General features: G+C 39.1%; 2 protein-coding genes across 2 annotated transcripts; both read right to left on the bottom strand.

Moving 5' to 3' along the window:
• Positions 1–1180: 1180 nt before the first annotated feature.
• On the bottom strand, positions 1181–3438 carry LOC140935002 (uncharacterized). The gene has a single exon (XM_073384549.1). The coding sequence runs from the start codon at positions 3436–3438 to the stop codon at positions 2479–2481; it is 960 nt and encodes a 319-aa protein (XP_073240650.1). The 3' UTR covers positions 1181–2478.
• On the bottom strand, positions 1473–2354 carry LOC140934348 (uncharacterized). The gene has a single exon (XM_073383989.1). It carries the CDS (start codon positions 2352–2354, stop codon positions 1473–1475), a length of 882 nt encoding a protein of 293 aa, XP_073240090.1.
• Positions 3439–15353: the final 11915 nt, after the last annotated feature.

Here is a 15353-nt window from a genome sequence, read left to right as displayed (position 1 = left end):
TGTTGACAGGATCAAATGTCAGTACACGCACTCAGGCATGACAAGTGGAGTGGGTGGTTTTCAAAATCCCGGGGTTTATCCACAAGCCTTTCCTTCCTTTCTTCCCCACCCCCTCCCTGCTTACTCACGCCATTTTTCGTGCGGTCTGTGTTGCGCGGTTTTTGACTCTCGAAACAGCACAGAAACGCTTGCTACGCAGGCTAGTCGATAGGTTGATCTATAACTTTACCGTTAAAATTTGAGCTGAATTTTTGGTATGGAGGTCAAGCATAGTATATAAAGAAAAGTATTTTCAGCAATGCTGACGTTGTAATATCTGTACTAGAATATAGACAAGGCACATAAGGTAAAGTAATATACTTAAAAAGGATAATTTTGTCTCACCTTCTCAGAAACAGACGTAAAAAAATTCTTCTGCCAGCCTCCAGTAGCTGCTAAGCCCACCTTACATGCCGTGCTTTTACCACTATTTGGTTCCCCTAAAGCGGCAGGCAATGGGCATGATCCAGCTAACATCTGCCACTGAAAAAAACATTTTTGATGCTTGGGTCCACTCCTGTTCTGTGACAGGTGGCGTTACAGCTCCACCAAAAATCCCTGCCAATTGGACAAATCATTGCTGTTCCTGTCCTCCATGGGAAATACAGCATTACAAAAGCATAATTCCACAACTAAGTCACTGTTACTCCCCTGTTACAGTGCTTGAAATTAACTGTCGCAAACTCGCAAAATGAGAGTAATTTTGATAATCTGCGAGTGAAAAAAATATCCAGTAGCAAACATTTGCGAGTTAGAATCATCCATGTCTTCCAAACAAAGGGAAAATTTGCTAGTGCAGGCCTCACCAGTTCACTAGTAGAAAAAAATCTTACTTGCAAAAGTTTGCAAGTTCACAAAAAAGTTAACTTCAGGGGGATCAGGGGGCTGTGATTTCAATTGAATGGTGCATACGGAAGATATTTATGTAGTATTTGTGAGTTCCACAAATCGAACCCTGATTAAGGCATTTTATTCCCTGAATACTGCTTCCTGTACTTGCACCAAAGATGTCACTTTAAGTATACAGTGTACGTGTCCTTGTACTTGTACTTGTACTTGTACATTGAAGAACTGTTTGCTCTTGCAGAAAAAACAACAACAAAAAATGGCGCCCAGCTCTACCATGTGCTCTTCGGTCACATGACTATCATGTGACCGGAAGTGCGAACCAAAACGCAGATATGCAAATAAAAACAAAAAAAAAGGGGGGGGAAATAAAACAAATAGAATAAAATAAACTGACGACGGTCGGTAGTTACACTGGCCCCTAAATGAGAATGCACCGACAGCAATCTCATTTACAAACATAAGCTACCGACTACCACTAAACACAACGTTATAAAGGAATAATTAGAATCACTGTTCATGACTATCAAAGCCAATGTTCATATCAACGTTCATTAAATCATCTCCTTGCACTGCTGCAAAGTCACTTAAACTGGTCCTACTCTATCGGCCACTCCATCCATCTCCAGAAAACATAACTTGGTAACTGGGCGTGTAAGTATGGTGGTACTGGCTGCAGTCACAGGTTCTCTTCTGTACCGTCGTTTGGCACATGTTGCTACTGTTGCACTTGTCTTCACCTTCGCTGCGTGCACCCACCCATCACGAGTCGCAATAACTTCCACAACTCTTCCAAGCGGCCACTTCGCTCTGGAAAAGGTTTCGTCTGCTACAAGCACCAAGTCACCAATCTGTAAATTCCTTTTTGGCTCAGTCCACTTCTTCCTGTCTAACAGAGTGGGCAGGTACTCTCTCGTCCATCTACGCCAGAACAAATTGGCAAGATACTGCGCTTGCCTCCAAGCACGTCTGCAGGTGAGGTCGTCCTTGTCGAAGACCCCTGGAGGTACACTTGGGCACGGGCGCAGATGCAACAAATGATTAGGGGTTAATGGTTGCTCGTCTAAAGGACTGTCACTATTTCTTGAGAGGGGTCTGGAATTGAGAATATTCGTCACCTCTGCCAAAACGGTTGAGAGGACCTCATCGGAGACTACCTGCTCCTTCAACATCGCTCGCAAGATCTGGCGCACAGATTGTATCATCCGCTCCCAGATGCCGCCCATGTGGCTCGCCGCTGGTGGATTGAAAATCCATTTTATCATCTTCTGTCCACAAAAACTGTTGATCTTCTGCTGATACCATCCCTCTATGGCTTCCTTTAACTCCCTTTCTGCGCTAGTAAAGTTTGTACCTCGATCACTTCTTATCTGCTCAGGAAAACCATGAATACTGATGAATCTTCTGAGTGCATTTATCATTGAGTCAGTGTCCAAAGAATGGGCCACTTCTATATGGACCGCTCGCATTGTCAAACACGTAAATAGGCATCCATACCTTTTCACATGGGATCTGCCCTGCTTTACTTCAATCGGCCCGAAATAATCGACACCAACAAATGTGAATGGTGGCTTGTCAGGGGTTAGCCTCTCTTCAGGTAAATTTGCCATAAACTGCTCTCCCGGGCGTGTTTCTTCGCTGACAGTCTATACATCTCCTTAACACTCGTCGTACTGCTGACCTTCCTTTGACCACCCAGAATGTTTCTCTTAAAGAAGACAAAACACATTCTTGACCCATGTGACCCAAACTCTCATGATACTGCTTGATAATCAGATCCGTCACATGATGCTTGTAGGGAAGGATAATAGGGTATTTCTTCTCATAAGGAACCGGGGCAAGTGCTAGTCGGCCACAAACCCTCAGCAAACCATCCTCTAAGCGTGGGTTGAGCTGATGCAACGCCATTCCTGCCTTTCGAAGGACCCTTTTAACACAACCATCTGCATCGCAACTTCCTGCTGATGAGAGAACCTCGATGACTTGAGGGAAAGACACTTGCTGTACTTCCTTGAGGATTTCCTTCTCGGCCTCCTGAAGCTCTGCCACCTTCAAGTAGCCATATTTCACGAATGGCACTTCGCTGCTCTGCACTTGGGATTCACTCGAAACTAAAGCGCTCCTCTTACTCAGCTGAACTTTCAGTAAAAGGTACGCCTTGTACCACAACAACCAGGCTACAGCCCTTTCCAACTTCCACCAAGACGAGTAGCGTGCTATTAAGGGCTCCAGGTATTTACTTTGAACAACAACGGTGTAAATCTGAGTCTCCTTCCTGACTTCAGGGTCGTCATCTTTCAATGCTGGAATTTCAACCATCCTTGGCCAGAGGCTCTCGTTTCCCCAAAGAAACTCCGGACCTCTCAACCAACGATCATTTTTTAACATGTCATCCAATTTAAGTCCCTTTGAGCCATCATCTGCAGGATTATTATCTCTGTTTACATAATACCACTCGGAGTGGGAAGATCCGTTATCTATCACCGTCAAACGATTGGATTCGAACGTGTGGAATCTTTTTGATTTGTTATTGATACACTTCAACACCGACATTGAATCGGTCCAGTAGAACACTTTCTGGAAGTTCATATCCAATTCTTCACGGATAACCTTAGAGAGTTTCACGGTCAATTCTTGTTCAGTTCCCTTAACGTATTTGTGTGGTTCAAATCACTGACGTATTCAGGCCCCATGCCTGACAGTGTTCTATTGGCAACATCTAAATGGCGGGCAAATTCAAGTAAACTTGCTCCATCCGCCTGCTTCAAGGGAGGTAGGTCTTCCAACTTCTTGATATGTGCTTTGGCTATGATGCGAGGTAGTCCAGAGTTTCCGCGTAAGGTACTCTTTGCTACATAATATCCCTTGTCTACCGGTAGATTCACACAACTTTCAATGGCATCCCTTGCCTTGCCATAACAGTGTTGGATTAATAGCTGTAATCTCCTGGAGTTGTCAGGGTTATCTTTTTCTAAGCAGGTTTTAAAATTGTGCATGAACGAGACATACTTTATAGGGTCTCCATCGAATCTCATGTACTCAATCCTTGGGGCAGAAACAACTTGACGCAGTGCTTGTACTATCTCTACTCTGCCATCTGGTGTCACCGATACTGGTTCTCGCATATAACATTCTGCTGGGACTGCACCAGGGGTCTGGGACCAGGGTACCTGAGTTGACCATTGTGAGTACTCTTTGGTGTTAAAGTGGGTTGTTAATGGTGTCTGTACTTGTTGTGATAAATTTGGCACTGATGGATTTACAGGTGGATTTCTCAATGCTTCAGTGTCCTTTGCGTTATTCGGTTGCTCTGTATGTTTACCTGTTCCAGCTTCATCAACATAAACTGTATGCTCGGTTCCTGAGAACACTGGGTTGGGCACTGTAACGCTTGCTGATTGAAATGTCTTAGCAGGTGAATTCATGATTCTCTCGTTGTCTCTTAATGCAGGTACCTGCTCCAGAGGTGCAAGCTCTTGTACTAGTTGTTCGTGTGGCTCAATTAACTGAGACTGAGCCACATTCTGTGCCTGATTCCCATGTGGATGTAAGGGTTCCTCAGGTATAAACTCTGCTAAACGCTCCCTATACTGACTCTTCCTGCATTGATTCTCAAACTCTTCATACACATTAAGACTCGCTTTAGCCCGCTCTTCCTCCATCTTAGCCTCCAACATGTCCTTCTCAAATTGAAGCTCACTTAATTTGCGCTGTAACTGTTGTTCCTGCAGCACTTGCTTGGTCTTCAGTTGGGCTAGGGCAAGTTTTTCCTTTTTCTTCGCCACTGCTAATGAAGCTGAACTTGAGCCGGTTGACCCGCTTTTCGTACTCTTCCTTGACTTTCTTGGATAGGATTTTAAGTCATTCTCTCGTTTCTTAATACTAGATGTGACTTGGAATTTCCATGTTTCAATTTCATTGTCAAATGTTGTTTTCTTTGACATCTGCTCCTTGTAGTTAGCGTCAGCCCTTTCAACTTCTTCATAACGACCAAGAACATCAAGACATTCAATGTACTCTTCATGGGTGTTCACGAATCTCCTCCAAGCTTCTTCATACGAATCTCGCTTTAATTGTAAGTCCTCCAAAGTTCCACAGTTCTCAATTATGCCTTGAATGTTCCCTCGCAGTCTCGTGAGGGTTGCAACATAACCTGCACAGGAATATTTCAATGTATTTGCCCTCTCAGCTGTTCTACTTTCAAAATCTGTATTAGATGGTACTTTATCTCGGGAACTTCTTCTTAATTGAGTTCCAAGTCTGCCCTCTGACAGAGTTTCCTGGACATTTTGTTGTTCAAGTTTGTCATCAACAGGCACTGATCGAACAGACATTTTGCTCCACTGTACTATTGGCCACAAAACAAATAAACTCCAAACACAAACAAGATGGCTATTGTCACATACCTTAGAAATCCAATATTTTCTCTGATAGCAAATAAATAATATAAACGTCCCACACAAAGCAACGAATCACACAAAGCAACGAGCGTGATACATACATACATACATACATACATACATACATACATACATACATACATACATACATACATAGAAGACTTTTTTTATCGAATCAGGAAGTGAGTTCCAAGCAATGGCAGCTCTATGCTTAAAAGTCAGCCTGCCAATTTCTGATTTAGGACTTGGAAATTCAATATTCGTTGATTTCCTCAGGCAGTGAGATGATTGTTTTAACATTACTAGATCATTTAAAACATTGGTATTGCATCTATAGTAGGATTTATACGCTTCTACTAACAGTCTCTTAGTATAGTAAAATGATAAATTGTTCCAGCCTTTCAATTTATTTAATTGATCAGCATTCGAATTCCTTGAAAGTTTAAAAATAAGTTTAGAAGCTCGTATATGAGCACGCTCAAGATCATCCATTAGTGCAGGTGAGCAGGAACCCCATACTAGTATTCCGTATAAGACACTTGGAAGTACAGTCCTAAAATAAATGGTCTGTAGAATGGATGATGGCAAGAATTTAATTCTTCTGAGGACTGCTATTTTCTTATTAAAAGATTTTAACAGACTTTTAGTGTGTTCTTGCCAAGAAAGATTACTGTCTATAGTTACTCCTAGACATTTACATGATGATTTTAATTCAATAAATTTTTCACCTTACTTCAAAGGCAACAATAAACCAATGAATCTTTGTTTAGATAATAATAAGGCTTCTGACTTAGTTTCATGAGCAATCAATCTGTTAGCACCACACCAACTAAGAACTTGATCTAGTATAACTTGCATGGCCTTAGTTATAGTATCAATATTATCACTTATGGTAAATATGGTAGTATCATCAGCAAACATGTAAAGTTCTCCCGAGGTTACAGATTCAGGAAAGTCATTGACATAAAGGGAGAACAGTTTGGGTCCTAAGATTGACCCTTGTGGTACTCCAAACTTGATAGAGCTAGTGTCTGATTTCACTTCATTAACTTGAACAAATTGGTCACGATTTAACAGGTAGCTTCCCATCCAAGATAGTAAATTTCCTGATATACCAACAGCTTTCAACTTTTGTAATAGGATGGTATGGTTCACCGAGTCAAAGGCCTTCCTGAAGTCAATAAACAGAACACCAACTTTAAGATTATTATCTAGGGCCCACTTCCAAGTGTCAGTAAGATGAAGAAGGAGACCCTCTGTAGAATGATTCTTGCGAAAGCCCCATTGATTGTCACTAAGCAGGTTCTGAGCTTCAATGTGATTGTCTATGCTGTTGCTTATAATATCTTCAAGAATCTTTCCTGGGATACTTAAGAGAGATATGGGCCTGAAGTTGCTCATATCAGTGGGTGCTCCCTTTTTAAATACTGGCTTAACACGTGAGAGTTTCCAGTTTGTTGGAAAAACTGCATCATCTATTCTTTTCTTGAAAACTGGCAGCAGGCTATGGATAGAAGATTCCCCCAGGAGTTTAAGGTCCTTGGGTGAGACTAGGTCCGGTCCAGTAGTGATGCAGTGTCAAATAACACGAAAATTGTACGCATAAACCAATGTTCTCCCGACAACAAAACGATCAAAAAACGTTCCCAAACAACTGAATGAGCAACAAATCCACACGTAAATAAGACCAATCTCTGTTAGAATATCGTTCTCCGCGAAGAACTGAACTAGACGTAAGCTTGAATCATCCGTAGACGTGGACACAATTCCAATGAACGCGACAAAGTTCCAAATGCGACAAATCACAACAAATTCTTGTCAAATAAATGTTCTCCCTGAGAACAAAACGTTCCCACACACTTTAATGAGCAACAAATCCAGACGTAAATAAGAACCAATCCCTGTTAGAATATTGTTCTCCGCGAAGAATTGAACTAGACGTAAGCTTGAGTAATCCGTAGATGTGACACAATTCCACTAAACGCGACAAAGTTCCAAATGCGACAAATCACAACAAATTCTTGTCAAATAAATGTTCTCCCTGAGAACAAAACGATCCAAAACGTTCCCACACACTGAATGAGCAACAAATCCAGACGTAAATAAGAACCAATCCCTGTTAAAATATCGTTCTCCGCGAAGAATTGAACTAGACGTAAGCTTGAATAATCCGTAGATGTGACACAATTCCACTAAATGCGACAAAGTTCCAAATGCGACAAATCACAACAAATTCTTGTCAAATAAATGTTCTCCCTGAGAACAAAACGATCCAAATGCAAATGCGAAAAATAACAGATACTTGATGCCGTGCTTTCCTTGAAAGCAAGTTCCAAATCCGATCAATGAAATTCAAACTCGTCGAAGCTGTGTTCTCCCTGAGAACCCAAACATCAATCGATTCGGCGAACAGTTCTTCAACTGTGAGTTCCACAAATCGAACCCTGATTAAAGCATTTTATTCCCTGAATACTACTTCCTGTACTTGCACCAAAGATGTCACTTTAAGTATACAGTGGACGTGTCCTTGTACTTGTACTTGTACTTGTACTTGTACATTGAAGAACTGTTTGCTCTTGCAGAAAAAACAACAACAAAAAAATGGCGCCTAGCTCTACCATGTGCTCTTCGGTCACATGACTATCATGTGACCGGAAGTGCGAACCAAAACGCAGATATGCAAATAAAAACAAAAAAAAGGGGGAAAAATAAAACAAATAGAATAAAATAAACTGATGACGGTCGGTAGTTACAGTATTACCTTGTTCTCTGTGTACTGTCTGCAACATCGTTTGTTATCTGCATAGTAGTAGAAATAGTGAAAAAGAATTCTTTTTATTTTGAGGGTGTTTTGAATTAAAAAAACTATTCCCCTTGCACTTGTTGGATATGAGATGATTGTAGCCAACTCATATCCAACACATTTGTTTAAGAGTTGTTAAGAATTATTATCGAGGGTTTTAGTGGAATTTTTAAGTAGGATACAGGGATGGATTATTTACCAGCTGGTAGTTCGGATTATTTTGATTCTTGATTCTCGCATGCATGACCTCCAACCTTATTGTGCATGAGCTTTTCCACTCTGTATCCTAGTTCTTTATGGAGAACAAATGCCATCGCCTTTTCTAAATTAAATAAGCCCCCCCTCTCCCCCCTCAAATAGGCTTGAGGACAGAGGATTTACCATATGTGATTTCACAAAGAAATTGAACTGATATGTAGAATTTAGAATAGTAAGATTAGAGTGAATGTAATTAGAAGTATGGAAAATTTATACTCACACGAAGCTGCATCAAACTCTTTGGTATTTATTATTCTGTTAAGAGCTATAGGCAGAAAATGCATTTGATCAATAGCAGTAAAAATTTATTTGTGGTTATTTATTAGTGTTTTCTTCTATTTTGAAAGGCAATTTTGAACATGTAATGTTGGACAAGATTCTGAGAGGTAAGTATTAATTATTTTTCTGTATACAATAAATACCTTGGCTATTCTTTCATTTAGATCAAAAAAAGAAAATGCTGATTGTTAACAATGAGTGTAAAAGGAAGGAGCTTTCAAGAGTGTGAAGTTTTTGTTCTCAAGGTTTTTTTCTGAGCACTTTCAAGTACGACTGGTCAATAAATTAAATAAGACCCACACACTTCGCAACAAAGTTGTTGAGACATTGTACTCATACTCAAATAGAGTAACTTTAGAGAACAGAACAATCTGCACCATTTTCCCTTCCCTCTATTCAAACTCGAATGTTAGTTGAGAGCAGTTTTTTTGTCTTCAGGATAATATTAGATTAATGTTTGATACAGGTTAAATAGAAAATACTAATTAATTTTATCATCACATCGTTCAATATTTCAAGTAGTATAGGAAATCAATAGACTTTGTAAGATGACCATATATATCACTGTGCATGTCGTTATCTTAATGTGTATCAAGTTGTACTTAATTCATATTTACCGCGCGGGACCTTTCTTTTGACAATATTGGCATGGCCAGAATCTGTTGGAAAATAATATATTATTGCAAAGTAAATATTAATGACTTTCAGTCATATTTCCAGCTATTTTCTGACCCAGAATTTGCTAAGAAATATGGTATATACTTGTTTGGAGAATATAGTAATAATTATTGCAAAAGTGTAAGGAGTATTGATAAATTACTTTACCTGGAAGCACACGCCAATCAGTCTGTACCCCAGTATCTGTGAAAAAGAATTGGAAAATTTGTGTTTAAGGCTTTTTTTTATGCTAGGGATGTGAAAATTGACCTAGAGGACTTAAATGTGTTCTTTAGATCACAAATATTTATTATGATGATGCATTTAAAACTGTGTGTAGATTGCTCAATTCTATTTAATTTCCACATGAACGTGCTTACTTTTCCTTCTGAGATAGTAGAGATACTTGAGACATCAATTATCATTTAATTAGTGTTCTATCTATAAACAGTTACTGTTGGTGTAAATAATTATTGCTACAGTTATTGTGTAGTTTTGATTATGTCTTTTAAATTTTATCAGAAGCTAAGTTTACCAGCAGCTCTTCTGGATCCACTCTGACTGACATATAACTCTGCTTGGCCTGAAATAATGATAAACACATTACTAGATAAAAATAAGATAGTGGTTATCTCTATGCTGATCTTTTTTATATTGATAAAAGAGATTGAGATCAATGATGCTTATCCTTTTTTCTGCAGTTTTGTAACATGAAGGCTTTGTTTTCTAAGTGATGTTTAGATTTAACTATGAGTAGAAAATGGAGTATTTTGAAGAAATGAGTTCGTTTAGTTTAGATAATTAATTAATATTATTGCAGGCACAATTACGGTATCATCTCTATCCCGTTATTTACCTGTTGACTGAGATGTTTGAAATATGTGATAATATATGTGTTTTGAATCCTTTTATAAATTAATATCATTTTTGATTTTATAGAAGCTAGTGTTTTCCGTAATTTTTTCAGTTGCTATAATTCCAGGTTATGGAGAGATTATTTGGTACTCTAACTTCCCAATCTCTGGACAAAATTGTATTGAAATACAAAATATAATTTCTGAAAATATTTTTTAGCCAGTAAAATGTGAAATCCGGATCCACAAACATTTCTTCCGAAAAAGCAAAAAATTAGTAATCGATGATATAAAATTCACACAAAATTTCATATATAACACGTTAACCTCTATGCAAATATGTTTGCAGATTCTGTGGTGATAAATTATACTATGTGTACCTTTATCCATTGTTTACTTCTGTATCTACAAGTGAAATACCATATTAGAATAGAATGTAAACCTTGAATTCTTGAGATGTGCAACAGTTTTTCTTATTGGTATTAGTAGAAATGGAACTCTCTTAATAAAGTACTTGAACATGAATTTTTGTTCTTGAATGTTCTTGAAACGTGCTTTATTTAACAGTCTGTAATGATATAAAAATGTGCAAATTATTATTAAAAGGTGTACAGATGTTACTGGTTAAGAATGTATGAAAAAGGGTGGCTTTATATATTTTCATAGACCATAATGCACATCTCATCAACTTGCATCTTTAAGCTAGGGGTAGGTCCCTGAACCAACCAGGGGAATATGTTGGGAATACAAGGGGATCGATTGTATTGTCTGCCTATGGCATGGGGGGTATGATTCAGAACAATTTTTCAAGTTAAAAGGAAAGGGGTGCGGATTCTGGATTCCAGTTACTTGATTCCAGTATTTGTCAGTAGAACTTGGATTATGGATTGCAATCAAGAGTGGGATTCCAGATTCCATGAACTGTATTCCAGTTTCCAAAACCCAGGATTCTTGACTCCATATTCCGAGACCCAGGTTCGCTTATATGGGGCAAAATACTGTCCATGTTGACTAGGGATCGTGACTAAAACACCACACGAGTACATACGAGTAACATACGATTACATACAGGTACACACCGATGACATACGAATACATAGGAGTACATACGGGTAACATACAAGTCACATATGAGTATATACGAGCGGCAGGTACAAAACGCAGGTCACAGGTCAGGTCACAGGGCACAGGGCACAGGTTACAGGGCACAGGGCACAGGTCATAGGGCACAGAAAACGCAGTAAAAACAGTTAAGACACTCCATTAGGCTTTTTTGTTTTATTTCCGGTTACGCCACAATCAGGCATATGCTTGCCATCGACCATGCTTTCCGGTTTTGTACTGAGGGTTGAACAAGTAAATGGCTAAAGTTACACATTGTATTGGAACTTGAGGAGTTCCTTCTCTGGAGATCTCGAAACGAGGCTTTTTCTTCGCTCCACGCGAGCGGACTTGGAACGAGGCTCTGAGAGGAGAATGGAACGGAAAATAGCCTCGTCTGTGCAGAAAGCAACATGGCGGAAGACCAGAGTTTCGAGGTACGAAAACAGCACTTGCTGACAAGTTATTTTGGCCTCAGTTCCACTGAAGAACTGAAAAATAACTTAGTGAATTATCAACACACGTCTACTTCGCTAACTATCGACTGTGCTGCAATCGTGAATTGCCGATTTCGGTTTGTTGCTGCGTACATTGATGTTTAAGACTTAAGTTGTCATTAAGTTGAGCAATGGAAACATGGTATGATTCTAGCCGTAGTTACGAAATAGTGACACCTTTTAGACCAAGACCGTTTGCATAATTTGAAAGTTTTTTATATAACTATAATCTTCAAAACCTAACGTACTTGTTCGGTATCGCTGTTAGCAGTCCATGCATCAGGACCGAGCTTTGTTCCATTTTATTACGCGAATGAAAGAAGATGTATAGGATATGCAATGTGGCTTTGATCATTTCTGTTTTCATTACTTTTTTTTTAATTCTACAGGAAACAGATTACAAAGAAGCCGAGCTCGCCTCACAAGGATCTTCTTGGAGATTTCCCTCATCTTTGCTGGGATATACTTTGGTAGGTTTTCATTTAGCTTTTTAAGCTTGCTATCGAAAATAAACGGCTTTGCATGGTCGATGGCAAGCATATGCCTGATTGTGGCGTAACCGGAAATAAAACAAAAAAGCCTAATGGAGTGTCTTAACTGTTTTTACTGCGTTTTCTGTGCCCTATGACCTGTGCCCTGTAACCTGTGCCCTGTGCCCTGTGACCTGTGCCCTGTGCCCTGTGACCTGTGCCCTGTGACCTGCGTTTTGTACCTGCCGATATACGAGCAACATACAGGTAACATATGAATATATGCGGGTAAAAAAGTACGACTTGAAGGAGGAACACCAGGCACACAGGGAACAGGAACACCAACACGTCAAGAAAGAAAGAAACAGAGAGGGAAAGACAAAACAAAAAAGAAGAGAAACGGAAAGAAGGAAAGAAAGAAGGACAAGGACAAGAAAAGACGATAATAAGGAAATAAATAGGTTAAAGGAAGGAAAAAACAGAAAGTGTACGCTGGTCGACAGTCTGTGCACCGGTTATCACGCTACGTTAAATGGTCAGTGAAGCTGGAAATTTTTGAAACAAGCGGTTTCATTGCCTGCAAACTGATTTTCCGCCATTTCCATGCAATGAAGAGATAGGAAAAAATTGAAATTAAAATATTAGGGGAAAAAAAAGGAAGAAGAAGAGAAAAGGATCCCATACAGCTTTGCGCCCATGTGCCTGGTAATCCCATACTGTTATACTTGAGCAGGCATTTTTGGTTTGGATTCATCAGACGGCTTTCTACTGTACGTGCAGTCAAGAAATCGGAGAAATAACTGGCTGAAAATACAGATCGTTCATAGTCACCAATTAACGAGCATGTAACGCCAGTTAATGTGGTTCATTACTATGGGGTGCCAGTGCCGCCAAAATTCAGGTATCGTTACTTTCGTAAATGGTGCCTCCAATTTTGTTTATGGTGCTTTCGTTTTCATAAATGATGCCTCTGTGAAGAAGAAGTGAGGAAAATTTAATTTTACCAGCCACTGGAACTGCCTCCCCCACTGCATGACTCTTGATAATTCTCATTAAATCCATTGGGACTTGCAGGTGACATTTAACACAAGAAACCTTTGGGCTTACAGGAATCTGTAGAAGAACTCCAATTAATATTATTATTTCTATTTTTATTACATACCGTAAATGCTCAAATTAACGCCCCCTTCAAATTAGCGCCCCCTTTTTGGCTAGAATTATTAAATAAGCACCCCGCACCCCCCCTCCCCCCAACACACCTCCTTGTCCTCCTTACCAAATATATGGTATACAGTATAATGACATGTACAGACACTAGAGAATGACCCATCTGAGGACATCACATGGTCAGATGTTAAAGACGAGGCTCCTCTGACAATAGTTCTTGAGAACAGCGACAGAACTAGGTATAACTGAACGTTCAAAGCCAAGAATACATGTATGCACCATACGCTCACAAATTGGGTATATGCTGAAAGATACAGTCTAGTTTTCGTGATCTCGAGTCAAAAAATTAAATAAGCGCCCCGGGTGCAAATTCGAGCTTTTACGGTATTTTCAATGGAGTGGGCAGGAATATTTTCAAGTCACAATAATGCTAAGCCTAAGACCCACTCTTGGAAATTATTTGACAACAGTGATTATTATTATCTATTGATAAAGCTTATTAACTTTTCCTCTTTCAATAATATTAGAATGTGCCCTTACCACATTTTTATAATAATATATTAGTTATTAACTGTAAAATAAATATATCCTAGGCCCGCCTGGGTTTGACATTTCTTCACTTGTCCCATCAAACTTGAGAACTAAGTCCTTTTGTAAAGGTCTTAAATAGCGTTTGGCTGAACCAAGAGTTAATTTTAGGTATCACACTGTGTACCCACCAGGTGGAATGGATAAAACAACAGGCTGTCGGTTACCTCAGACTATCTCCCGTCCTCATAATTTCATATCCTCCTGCATCTTGTAGTTGAGGAAAGGATGCTACACTGTACCCTTGCCATGGCAGGGATATTATACTAATTGATTATTCTGCAAATTCCCAACATTTTATACCACATTAGCCAGGGTTTAATAAATTCACTGAATCAGATATGCTTGAATGTGATCATGAAGTCCCTGCTGCTTCCGTAAGGAAGAAGATTGCTACAACGTCATCACATTCAAAGCACAAAATTGTCAAGTTGGCAAATGTGGTTGATTATTTGCTTTGAAAGCATACTTAGATGCTGATCAAGTGCCATGACTGTGTATGTTTTCAATTAGGGCCATTCCATTTTAAATCCCCCCACCCCTTGATATAGACAAGATTTTCTGAAGGGGGTTGTTTTCCCAAAAAAATACCAAGAATAAATTTCTGAAGGGATAAAGGCGAAGTTATAGCATCATCAATGTAGGGATGGTGGATATATTTTGTTGCTGATGAAGAGTGTTGTAAAGAACTAAATTTCTGAAGACCTAGAATCCAAAAGTGTCTTTTCTGAAAGGGGGTTGTAAATAACATCACCATATTTTCTGAGGAGTACAGAACGAAAAAAAAAAAATTTTATCTGAGGGCTTGTAAGAAGAAATGGTAATTTGTGATATGGGTAGTCCTAGGAATAATTTTCTAGAGAATTCAGGAACAAAACACCTCATAAATATATCATTGGGGAGGTGGATATTAAATGCAATGGCCTTTACCTTAAAGTAATATTTTTAATAGTTTGGTAAATAATTGCTGGCAACAAACATAATTTGATATTTGGCGACCTGTTATATCACATGGTTGCAAAATAAGGATTTGGAGTACGGAAAGATATTGTCATGACAAATGGAAAGAATTTTCATTATGGTGGCACATTCATTTATTCTTTTATATTTATGATATTATTAATAATAATTAGCCTCTCTGACTGCGATAGCATGTGCAAAATTTAAAAGAACTTTATGTTAAAACGAAAGGATAATTATCATAAATAATAAAGAATAAATAAGTGTGAATTATGAAAAAGGTGTACAGGCTTACCTGCGCGCTGTTGACTTGTCCAGAGCAAGTAGCGTAATGCTCTCCAAGAGCATAAACATCCAGGATCGCCTCGCACCGCTTTCACTTTTCCTTCTGGATTTCCATGTTTTTCTTGGGAGTGTCGCTTGCCATGGCTAAA

The sequence above is a fragment of the Porites lutea genome, chromosome 4 (genome assembly GCF_958299795.1).
Source record: "Porites lutea chromosome 4, jaPorLute2.1, whole genome shotgun sequence".
Taxonomy (NCBI): domain Eukaryota; kingdom Metazoa; phylum Cnidaria; class Anthozoa; order Scleractinia; family Poritidae; genus Porites; species Porites lutea.
This window is presented reverse-complemented; position numbering and strand designations above follow the sequence as displayed.